This window comes from Acanthopagrus latus, chromosome 7, assembly GCF_904848185.1.
Source record: "Acanthopagrus latus isolate v.2019 chromosome 7, fAcaLat1.1, whole genome shotgun sequence".
Taxonomy (NCBI): Eukaryota; Metazoa; Chordata; class Actinopteri; order Spariformes; family Sparidae; genus Acanthopagrus; species Acanthopagrus latus.
This window is the reverse complement of record NC_051045.1, coordinates 14,721,812-14,733,831: the sequence shown is the minus strand read 5'-3', so window position 1 is coordinate 14,733,831 and position 12,020 is coordinate 14,721,812. Positions and strand designations below refer to the sequence as shown.

The 12,020-nt window shown below is 44.3% G+C and overlaps 3 protein-coding genes across 4 annotated transcripts in view; all 3 read left to right on the top strand.

Annotated features, from left to right (window-relative positions):
* LOC119022525 (homeobox protein Hox-C10a-like) overlaps positions 1-12,020 on the top strand; it is a 143,723-nt gene that overhangs the window by 112,409 nt on the left and 19,294 nt on the right. The window lies entirely within an intron of this gene.
* hoxc6a (homeobox C6a) lies at positions 1,332-5,372 on the top strand. 2 transcript variants are annotated; one of them, XM_037103500.1, is made up of 2 exons: positions 1,332-3,649; positions 4,113-5,372. In XM_037103500.1, the coding sequence occupies exons 1-2, from the start codon at positions 3,253-3,255 to the stop codon at positions 4,430-4,432; spliced, it is 717 nt and encodes a 238-aa protein (XP_036959395.1). In that variant the 5' UTR covers positions 1,332-3,252; the 3' UTR covers positions 4,433-5,372. The 2 variants fall into 2 exon arrangements, with proteins under 2 accessions (XP_036959395.1, XP_036959396.1); XM_037103501.1 differs by having other exon boundaries at positions 1,337-3,649; positions 4,116-5,372.
* hoxc5a (homeobox C5a) lies at positions 5,934-9,255 on the top strand. The gene is made up of 2 exons (XM_037103502.1): positions 5,934-6,796; positions 8,135-9,255. Exons 1-2 carry the CDS (start codon positions 6,325-6,327, stop codon positions 8,341-8,343), a joined length of 681 nt encoding a protein of 226 aa, XP_036959397.1. The 5' UTR covers positions 5,934-6,324; the 3' UTR covers positions 8,344-9,255.

The window sequence follows — 12,020 nt, the reverse complement described above, 5'->3', positions numbered from 1 at the left end:
TAACTACAAAGTAAGAGCACATCATTAATTAATTTTTAATGCTTATTATTAATATCCACGGGTACTTCTCGGTGCCAGGCTATTTCCAATAATTTATTATATTCGTCCTTCTTGGTTCTTTCGTTCATCGCTGCTCCATAATTCCCCCCCTTTTTTGTTCTTCTCTTTTCAAAGATCGTGCAAAACGTCCCACCAAACGGCTCCTCTCGCTTCCCCGCATCAAAAGCCGCGCATGCGATTTGCCTGACGGGCCGCAATAAAACACTAAAACACGAGGGAAAGAATGACCTTTCTAATTCTGCACACTGGCTTCAACCCCTCTGCTGCATTCCTGCCCCTCCAGTCCACACATTGGCTTTAGTGTTCAGCCTTTATTTACAACCTAAACTTTATGGAGCTGCGTGTTTTTTGAGCGCAGGAGGAGGAGGAGGAGGAGGAGGAGGAGGAGGGCAGCTGCGAATAACAATTAAGGGAAATCTGCGATGGCGTCCAAATAATTTGATTTAATTTGAGTGCTTAAAAAAAAACAAAAAAAAAAAAACCCTTCTATTAATTTCGAAATCTGTTCACAATGAGCGAATTTTAACGACTGCTCGGCGACGACGATAAAAAAGAAATTGTTATAATGAAACAAATGCGTTAACAATCCCCGCACACAGGCTGCTCCTGACACCGCGAGCGTGATAAATCCAAGAATCACAGACTGCAGCGCCAGATCTGTCCCGTTTTTATCCCCCCCAATTATTTGGGATTTAAATTCAGATTTCATACTGCGCTCTGAGCGGTGAGTGCACTTTTGTAAGTTTTCTGTAATTCTTAATGTTCCACCTCCTCTGTGGGCTGTAGTTTATATACACTGGGTGCTCCCAGTAGTTCCCCTCCTGCTCTGTGCGTTGTTTGTTCCACCCAGTCATCATCTAAAGCGTTGCTTTATATCAAAGTGAGGAGGAGAAGAATAATCCCAGGACAGCAGTGGTGGGGAACATTACCGCCTCCAACTTTTGCGCTTTATTTGCCACAGATTTGCGCGACGCGGATGTCACATATGGCCACGAATAAGGTGAAGGGGCGCTTTTATTGCACCGGCTACTTCCTCCTCTTTGTTCTTGTCTCTTTTATGGGCTATTCAGGATCCCAAACAACAGACCAAACAGTGTTGCACGTTTAGTCTGCAAGTATTCACCCCCTATTGAAGAAATCAATGAGGTGGACCAATAGGCAGGCAGACATTTTCAGTCACTCCATTGATTATTTTATTGGTATCTATTATGGCCCGTTGCGAAAAAAATCCCACATAATGTGGATTATATCGTCTGAAATGAACGTGTGTGTTTTACTTATTATTTTTTGTTTCACCGCACTGGATTTTTTGGGGGGGAATAATATGCTGCCTGTGTGTGAGCTCACGCTCTCATCAGCTGTAGTAAAAGCTGATTTAATTATGTGGATCACAGAAATGTGACAGTGATTCAGAAACTGGCCTCTTTCATGTCGCTCATGTGAGGTTTTACGCATTTTAGCGGGCAGCGCGCTTTCGCCCAGACAGGCGCTCGAGTTTTTGCAAGGATTTTTGCAAGAACACCTCTGAAGTCATTTCCAAACCCCATCATTTGGTGCTGAGATAATTATCGGTTCCTCTTTCCTCTCTGTGCGTGTCGGAGGAATGTCGAAGTTATGATCCGATCAGGGAGAGGGGAGAAAGAAAGAAAGAAAGAAAAAAAAGAAAGAACATCTGCATAAGCATTTTAACACATTTCTACTGTAATCCAGCTTTTTAAGTTTTGTGCGTAAAAAGGTGAAAGCATGCTCTTTGGTCGAGGTAAAGAGACTGTACCTGAGAGCTGTGCGCTCAGAGTGGACACCGGGCACTGTCGGCCTGTAGGAGCGTTTTGTCTGACGTGTGCATGGCAGTCGCATAACTGATTAGATTTGTGGCAGAGATGATCTCCTCAGACGCCAGTTCTTTACTAGTCGGCCGGACCTGTGCACGCTATTCCCCCCCTTTCGCTTTTATGCCTCCACATGCTGTGCAGTGCTTTCATTTCTGAGCCCGTGAGATTGCTGCTCGTGTTGCAGGGCTCTTGCTGCAGAGATAGTTGTTGGTGAGCTGGGGAACGTCACTTGTTTTATTGCCCTCACAGAAGAGAGACCATAAACGCATTCTTACTACCTACAAACCCTCCCCCAGTTCACTGCAAAAGAAAAAAAAAAAGAGAGAGAGAGAGAAGAAAAAAAAAAGAATGGAAACTGCTCACGCGTCAGATAATTCATACACAATGAAAACATTAAGAGTCTGCGTTGCAAACTCGTCATTAAAAAGGCTGAGATAAACAATAAATGCAAATATTGTTATTATTTTCTTTATCTTCACATAGCAGAGAGCTGGCGCGTCCTGCGGGATGGGAGCGTGTAGATAGTGGAGCCTACAGCTCTGCAGTGGGGTTGTGAAATTAAAACAGAGTTTTGGCAACACATACACACGCGCGCGCACACACACACACTTACACACACACACACACACACACACACATAGGCAAAGGCACACACACATAGGCAAAGGCACACACACACACAATCACTCACACATACCACAGAGCTCAGTACTCCAGGTGAAGGTTTCGCTTTATATCTCATTAAATGAAATAAGCAGCTTTCAGCGCTCATTCAGAAAGCTTCAGTTTTGACTTCATGTGTGTTATTATGCAGATCTGTCCGCTTTCCCTCTGAATGGGATCACTGTACTGCACGAACATTGTCCACATTTCACATCAAACTCCCCCCACTTCCTCCTCCTCTTAACGCCACATTCTCTTAAACTTTAATTCCGAAAAAAAACGTCTCGCCCTGCCAGCCTCGCACAGTGTGCCACTCCGACTCTAACGCTGTGTTTATCGGCATTTAGCACTAATGTTCAAGCTCTGAGCTAAAAGCTACAGTTTCTCCTCAACTCCTGCCTCTCAATTGGTGGAGAACGGTCAGCTGACATTGTCATATTGTCTCTCACCGAGCCAAGCCTCGGCTATAACACTCGGGTTTGTGCGTCTTAACCGGAGATTGGAAATTAATAATATTGAATCCTCAAAGTAGCCCACGTCCAGTTAGAGAGCGGCAGAAAGTCGGGGAAAAAAAGAGAAGACCTTGGAGAAAGGTGTGGTTGGTTGACACAGACGGGAAGGAGATTTACTGAGAAGGAGATTGAAAAGAGACCGATAAAGAAGTGGGGAGAGTTGGAGAGAGGGTTACAAGCAAGGTATGAATTCTTATTTCGCAAACCCGTCGCTCTCCTGCCATTTATCCGGTGGTCAAGATGTTTTGCCTAACGTACCCCTGAACTCCACCACCTATGACACAGTCAGACATTTTTCGTCGTACGGTGCCGCTGTGACCCAGAATCGGATATATGCACCTTTCTACTCTCCTCAAGATAATGTCGTGTTTGGGTCTGGCAGGGCACAGTACGAGTATGGATCAAACGTGTTTCTTCAGGACAAGGACGTGCTGCCCAGCTGCAGGCAAACAAACATGGGACTCAATACACAAAGCCACATTGCTCAAGAGTACAGTTTGGATCAAGGAAGAGCAGGAGCGCAGGAGCAGAAAGGCAACATCCCGATCTACCCGTGGATGCAGCGAATGAACTCACACAGCGGTGAGTTTTACTACGACAAATAAATTAAGGAAATGGGCCAGTTTTACGATATGTCTTACCAAGAGAGTAAGTTACTTTTTATGGCCCCATAAAACATTACTGTATCCCCTCGACCTGTAGATGGGCCCTTTGCATGTGCAAACAAACAGCTTTCATTTTCAGACAGATATAGTGGCCATAATCAGCAGCGTGAGGCAGCGAGGATATATTATGATGCTTTCATTATTTTTAGATAATAGAAGGAAATGTGTCCTTCGAGATGTGATCGCAGTTAAAAAGCGAGTTTATTTTCCTTCGTGGATTTAGATTGCAGTCGGATTCTAATAACGAGGCAAAAACTTTAAGTGCCTGAAAGTATCACCAGAGCACAGAGAAGGCAGCATGCTGCATGTATATTTCTTATATTAACTGTGACTTCGCCTTTGCGGATGATTAAATTAGTGCCTTCACTTTGTTGTCTCAGCAGGAGTGGGCTACGGGACAGACAGACGCAGAGGACGTCAGATATACTCTCGTTACCAAACACTTGAGCTGGAGAAGGAGTTTCATTTCAACCGCTACCTGACCAGGCGCAGACGCATCGAGATCGCCAACGCGCTTTGTTTAACGGAGCGCCAGATCAAAATCTGGTTCCAGAACCGACGCATGAAATGGAAGAAAGAGAGCAACCTGACCTCCACGGTGACTGGAAGTGAACAGACAGGAGCCTCTCAGGAGGAGCAGGAGGAGCGCAGTGGCGCAATGGAAGGAGAAGAGAAGGATGAGGACAAGAAGAAAGAGTAGAAATAAAAGAAGACCTGATGACCATTTAAAAAAAACAAAAAAACAAAAACAACCCAACATAACTACCTAAAGAAAAAAAAATCCACATGGACTTGAGAGCGACTTCACTGCATGATGGCTTCCCCCCGCAGCTCTCCCACTTATATCCCATGTTGGCCACAGGAGTGTTAAGCCTTAGAAATCCGAATTATTTCAGCCACAGTCTGGCTCCCTGTGACATTTGGAGCGCTGATTATTATTATTATTATTATTTTATTTTTTTTATTACTGCAATGTCACACTTGTATTGTGAAAAATAAAACAGAAGTATTATTTCTATGTTATTTCCCATGCCAGTAAAACCCTATGTATTTATCCCCGCTACACCCTACCCACCCAGCCACCCAACCTACCCAGCTCTCCCTCTCTTACACCCCATCCATCACTGTGAACTCTTTGATCAGCTCACAAAATAAAGTGTTGGTCAGACTTAACTCAATATTGTACATGCACATTCCTACGGACGGGAAAGAGAGAGGGAGAAGGACCGGGCCGGACACATCACAGTATACTTGAATTGCCCGCAAGAGAAAAAAAAAAAGTGTCCTGCATAAACATGAAAAAGTTGCACGGATATAGACTACAGTCCACACACACACACACACACACACACACGAAATGCCTGTATATAATCAACAATATATTCTGTCAATCCTGTGAGGACTTATGTGCATTTAGCCGCTTTGATAGACGCTGCATAACATAAAGTCTGCGCTTAGCCCCTTCCTCTTTTTTGTTTTTGTTTTTTTGTTGTTGTTTTTTTTTGTTGATCGTTTGACACAATACGCTTTCCTTGTGAGATAGATTTGTACACTAGTAATTCTTCACTTTTGTTTGGGAGTTACGAATTCATGTTTTGTCATAATTGTGTACCATGGAATAAAAATATTTGTAAAACTTTCACCCTCGTCCTGTGTGTCTGTGCGCGTAAAGAGAAAAGAAAAGAAAGGTTTCCCGGGGAAAACACAAAAAACAGTCAGTGCGTGATTGTGGAGACTTTGTTTTAGGATTTTATTTTTATTATGACCTTTATGGTCAGCAGAGGCTATGCGAGGAAAAAAAACGGCTAATAAAGTGATTTTTAAAGCGGATCTCGGCCGCTTAATTATGAAATTATGAACTTTTCCGAAAGGCACAATGAGAGCTCGGGAATGAGCAATGAGTCCAGTGTCCAGTCAGACACGATAACGTTCCCGTAGCTGCGTTATTATCACATCATTCAATGCTACATCCAAGTTTCAAGTCCATGTGCGTAAATATATTTTAACCGAATGGCCACTTTGAGTCTTCGGTATTATTATTATCATTGTAATTATTATTGTTATGATCATGATGTGGGACTGTCGGTAGACTCGCCGGTGCGTAAGGGGCAGAGAGCTCTGGCCGGTCCTGACCGTCCTGCCCCATACCAGACACCAGATGACGCTCTTGTCTTACTGTCCTGCCCTTTTTTGCGCTAAACATCCCTGCCTGGTGCTCAACAACCAACAGCTCAAAGTTTACCGGACACGTTTCTCCTATTCATCAATATCCCCATTGAGTATCAAAGCCAATTTATGACTGGCCAACATGTGCACGTGATCCCATACAAATACACCATATTTGGGCAGCGGCACGTCGGATCAAGAATTAAAAAAAAAAAAAAGAAAAGATACCAAAGCCTACTCCACCTATAAATCCTGGCTTATTTTTTTTAGGGCAGACAGCTCAGAATTTTCCAAAAGCGGCGACAAAGCAACGCAATGATCAACAAAAACAAGGAAATAGCCGCAACACACGTCCCGCAGACCCTCTCTGGTTTAGCAAGAAAGTGTCGCTGCTAGTTTGGGGAAAAGAAAAAAAACAACAAAACAATGAGCTCTTATGTTGACTGCTCCAACCTCAGGCAAACAAGCGAGACAACTTCTCCCAACACTATGTTTAGTTTCGATCTATCTGGGCGCGCGTCCAGCCGCTATGAGGGTGTTAATGTGAACGGGATATTCACTTGTCCCGTCCCCACGACCTCTGTTGAGCGGGACGAGATGAAAACTAGCCTGCGTGGCAACACGGATACTCCTCTGCCGCCGGGACCACAGATAACCATGGTCTCCAGCAGCTCCTCCGTGGACGCGAGCGGGCTGCGCTACGGCGGCGGCACGCTGCTGGGACTGGGGGCGGACAGAGACCCGGACAGGAGCGCGAAATCCGGCGGCAACGTGAGCCAGGAGGGCGAGAGGAACGCGGAGAGCACGCAAGCGGCGAAACGCAACGCAAAAGTGAACCAGGACAGTGAGCAGCGGCCACAGATTTACCCATGGATGACAAAACTGCACATGAGCCACGGTAAAGTTTGCCTGTTTTACTAAAGTGCGACCGAGATGCTTTCCCCTTATTCACTCTTTACGCTGCTACACTTCTTTTCGCCCGTTCCACTTTCCCTCTTGAGTTTTATAGGCCAAACGCAGGAAATAATAAAAACTCGCGGTCATAAATTTTATGACAAAGGCATCCATTGCTCGTAAACCTGCTCTGTTACGGTGAAGAGGTGATCTGCGGGGTGATTTATGGTCGCATAATTGGATAAGAGAGGCAAACTGTGATAAAACTATGAAATAATATTTACAAATTCGTCTCGAAGTATTCGTGTTTTATTTTGTTTTTTGCCCCTTTTTTTCGCTGTTCGTTCACAGTGTTGGGTCGAGCCTCGCGTGTTTCACATTATCAGACTGTATGTGTGGGAGAAGCTTTAGCCTTAAATTGAACTCTGGGAAACACCAATGCCCTGACCCAATCGTGAACTTTTCACCTCTAAAAGATCTGAATAGGCGTGCTCCTTTCTCCGTGCCTTCTAACCACTGGCTGACTGTTGGAGGCTGCAGATGGACAGTGAAGAAAAAAAAAAAAAAAATAGAAGACGAAGAGAGAAGCTACTTCTGTTTTGTGCTATGCAAACACCCAGGAGCACACACACACACACACACACACACACACACACACACACACACACACACACAGGAGGAATGTAAAATATACGTATGCCCCAAAGCAAAGGCCTGTTGCTTTACTTTGAATGCGCGAGGGAAATTATATCTGGAGAATCTCAGATTCCATTTTCTGATCTTTGGATTTTACGCATCTGTTTTTCCACCCACGATATAATTACACACTCCTGTGTGTGTGTGTGTGTGTGTGTGTGTGTGTGTGTGTGTGTGTGTGTGTGTGTGTGTTAGGCCGAGGCCAGTGTTTACAAGGAGGCCAACACGTTATTGGTTACCCCGTTTTACACAATACGACTCCTTCACTAATAGTGTGTAATTTTTCTGTTTTAATGTGAGAGGATGTGGAGGGCCCTCCTCCTTTTTTAAACGAGGATATTTATTGGAGCTAGTTAACCATCCTTATCAGCCTGACATAAATTTTTATTACGCAAATCCACTGTAAGTATTATCAGGTTAAATTAGGTTGTATAAAGATATTTGATCTTTAAACTGGGGGCATAAATTAGTGGATTTTCGCTCGGATTCTTTTGCTTGTAATGCTCATTTTCCTCTCGTTTTTTAAAAAAATTGATTAACCAAGCTCTTTCTTTTTGAATGTCATAAACTTAATAGCTTTCTTATTATATTTATTCACCACTATAATGCTGCTGATGGAAGCTAACTGCTTTTAATGCCACTTCAGAATCGGAGGGTAAGCGGTCCAGGACCAGTTACACCCGCTACCAGACTCTGGAGCTGGAGAAAGAGTTTCACTTCAACCGCTACCTGAGCCGCCGCAGGCGCGTAGAGATCGCCCACACCCTGTGTCTAAACGAGAGGCAGATCAAAATCTGGTTCCAGAACAGACGAATGAAGTGGAAGAAGGACTCAAAGATCAAAGTGAAGGAGTAGAGGCGCACCAGTGAAGCGGGGTGTGCGCCGCAGCACGTTTTCAGCCCCTCTACTGCACAGTGCTGGAGTGCCGCCTGACCTCCGGATGAACCGCTAGGAGCAATGACATCATGACACCGCTCCGTGTGCTTCATCACCAATTATGTGTCACTTGCTGCAGTTTGGGACCTAATGTATTGAATATCACTCACTTTGATCAATCGGTTTACATTTCTAAATTAATTTGCTGCCCATGCGATGATAACCTCACTTTGCTGCACGGAGGGGACACGAGGTCGAGGGGGAGCCGGGGTCCCTCACGCTGCCAGGCTTCGGTCTCGCAGAGCACTGAGAGGCTGCACAACGCTGCTAATAATCCATGTTTCTGATTAGGGTAAAAAAAAATAAAAATAATAATAATAATAAAAAAAATTTAAAAAAGAGTCTGGGTGCGTGGCATCCAACTTTTCATCATCACCATCATCATCATCATCATCATCATTATCATGTGAGAAAATTTTAAGGTCAAAGACTCAAATAAAGGATATTTGATGATGTGATCACGACAGTTCAAATAGTTTCCCACCTCTTTTTTTTCTCCTCCTGTCTGTCGAATTTGCTCGTCTAACATGTTGCAGTGCAAACAAGTTGGGACGTGTGTGATGACGTGTGATGTGTTCAGTGAGATAATATCTTTTTTTTTTTTTGTGAGTGGATTTCTGTCAAGCCGTCCTCCACGTGTGTCTATTTTTTCCTTGTGAATCTTAATCATTATGTGTAATTCAGCGACTGGATGTGAAAAATATTGTCATGTGCAATGAAGCCAATTTTCTCTTGCCCAACCCCCTTTGTAAACTTTCACGGTTCACACAAGGCCTAGAATAACTGATAGATTGTCGACTGTAACCAATAAAGTATCATCATTTAAAAAAAGGAAGGAAATTAATGTCAGTTTGCACGTTTCTGTTATTGTTGTTATTATTTTTGTGGTGTGGCGGGATAAAACATCTGGATAGAAACTGCCATTGACACACACACACACACACACACACGCACACACACACACACACACACACACACACGAAAAGAGGATACAATATTTCCTTTTTTGTGTCCCTGATCACGTTTTTTCTCTCTCTCTCTCTCTCTGGCTCTGAATCCAAAGCATATCATTACAGACTGACAAACGCGCTCTGAAGTTTAAGGCCCCTCATAAAACTTTATTGCCCCCTTTTCCACCACAGGCAGACTCCCGTTTCCTGTTTTGCCAGGGGAAGGAAGAGGGACACACACACTAGCCTGTGATAACACTTCGCCCACGGCACACAACATGGATGCAAAACTTTGTGTGTGTGTGTGTGTTTTTTTCCCCCTGTGGCCGCAGCCCTGTGACGCGCCATCGCCACCGAGGCCATATGGCAACTTTTATGATATCGCCCTGCTCTTTAATCGTGGCATCATTACACCGTAGTTAAAACAACACTATCTGCTGCTGCGGAGGACATTTAAAAAAAATCACGCCACTCGCTGAGTGTCTGCGCCGTGACGCAGGGTCTCAGCCCTGAGGTTGCGAGGTAATTTCTCTACAGCACTACTTAAAGAAAATAAAAATCAACTCACCTCCCCAAACTAATAGCTTCCTATTCAACTTCCTTGACGCTTATGAGAAAAACCGGCGAGCGCAGCGTCCACTTTCTCTGCGCCCCTGTTAGGCCTAACACATACGTGGACAATGTATTGAATCCCCCCTTTTTGTATGTCTTTCTTTTAGGGTATTTTAAAGTTTACAAGGTTACATATGCCAATTGCCCCGAGCTGGGCCTGTGAATGGTGCATGGGGAGCACGTGGTGTCATTTAAGTGGGTTTTATGGCCTGGAAGAGCTGACAAACCTTCGATATATACACATCATATATAATCTTAACTGTCCGGAATCGCAGCTGCTGGCTTCCCCTTATCTGAGGAAGAAAGGGCTTTGTGGCAGTGAGGATGCAGTACCTTCCTACCGGACCGTGTAGTCGGCTGGTGCTGAGAGCCCCGAGAGCTGCTGCTGCTGCAGTAAGTTGATTTTTAACTTTGTCCTGCGCAGGCCTGCGATTGTTTCACCGCGGAACAAAAATGCTGCTTAATGTTTTTTTTATATTAATGCACGGCTGTTTAATTGATAGGCGTCAGATTTGAAGGGGCACTAAGAGACAGCGACTACACGTTTTCATAACTACAGAATGGCGTGTTTTGGAAATGAATCGGGGCGGTGTTTGTTTGGGGATATATTTTTTAAAGGACATTTGTTGCTGCACGTTTGGTCCGAGGGAAGCTGGATTCAGCGGAAATGCCGCTGGTGGAGTTTATTCGGATGCCGTGATTAATTTATTTCCCAGCAGCGTATTTTTATGTATATATATTTGAGCCAGAGTTAGATTTTTTTAGGGAATAAATGCTAAAAATTGAATTAAATATATATATATATGGACGTTTGAACGCCTCAGCACAGATTTGAGACACTGTGCAGTGTGTCCTGATTCAACATTGTGTTTCTGCATGTTCGTCCTGTCAGCGAGAGGATGGAAACATATTTGAATGAAAAGTGAGAAAAATGAAAAGTCCGCCAGAATACTCCCCCCTCCCAAAAAAAAAGAGAAAATCATCTGGCGTCCAGCTTCAACATCCCTCCCTCCCTCCCTCTGCCTCTCTAACAAACATGCTCACTCCCTTCTGTTGCACACCTGTATGTGATTCCTTTGCACGTCCAAGTCTAACAGTTTGTTTCTGTAGCTGAGTGCATTGAGAATAAAACATGACTTTCAGCTCCGTGTGACGCTGAGATGATGTCTCGCAGACTTTGAAATACTGCGCCATAGACGGAGCCATTGAAATCCAAACCCTCCTGATTAAAATGCTCCATCTCTCTGCTTCACCTTGACGCGAGGTTGGTGTTTTGTGCTCGCGGAGCTCCTGTTGTTTTAGGGGTCATGTCTGGGCCAGGGCGCAGGTTCCATTCAAAGGCGCTCGTTCGGTGTGATGATGGGGGAGACCTGTGATAAACACCGTGGAGGCACGACTGCTGCATGTTTATGCTCAAACTAAACGCGCCTTCCTCGCACAGCAGCCGCTTCCTCTAACCCGGTCGTCCTCCCTGCAGTGGCAGATATTACTGGATTGATCAGTTTGGAGACTGATGAGGCGAAGTGATCTTAGAAGCTCGATAATTTTCTGTTTCTCTGTCGTGCACATCATTTAATTGCCCATATGTCTTTGAAAGCACTTGAGCCCAGAAGCACTGCTCTTTTCTTAATCAATGTGAGGATAATTTTTGATATTAAGTCTTGTTTGGAAGGGAGGTGAGTGTAGATCAGCTGACAGACAGAGCGAGGTGCAGCAGGCTGACTGCTGATGTAGCATTAACTGCATGTGTCATATTGTGTGATGGCTCACAGTGTTTTGTTTTGTTTTTTGGGGGCTTTTACGAGAAAAAATGGGATTAGAATTGTTTCAGGTGTTGCAGCGTGATCGATGATACACTTCCAATAGGGGGCACTGTGTGACACGCTCCTGTGTGGGTAAATCACTGCCGGGCATGCAGTCGTACTGTCCTCACCCTGAGATTTCTGTTTATTCTTTTTTTTTATTTCAGTTTATTTCAGTATTTTTAAGCAGTTGTATGTCATTTTCACAGTAACCGGAGAGGGAAACATTTCA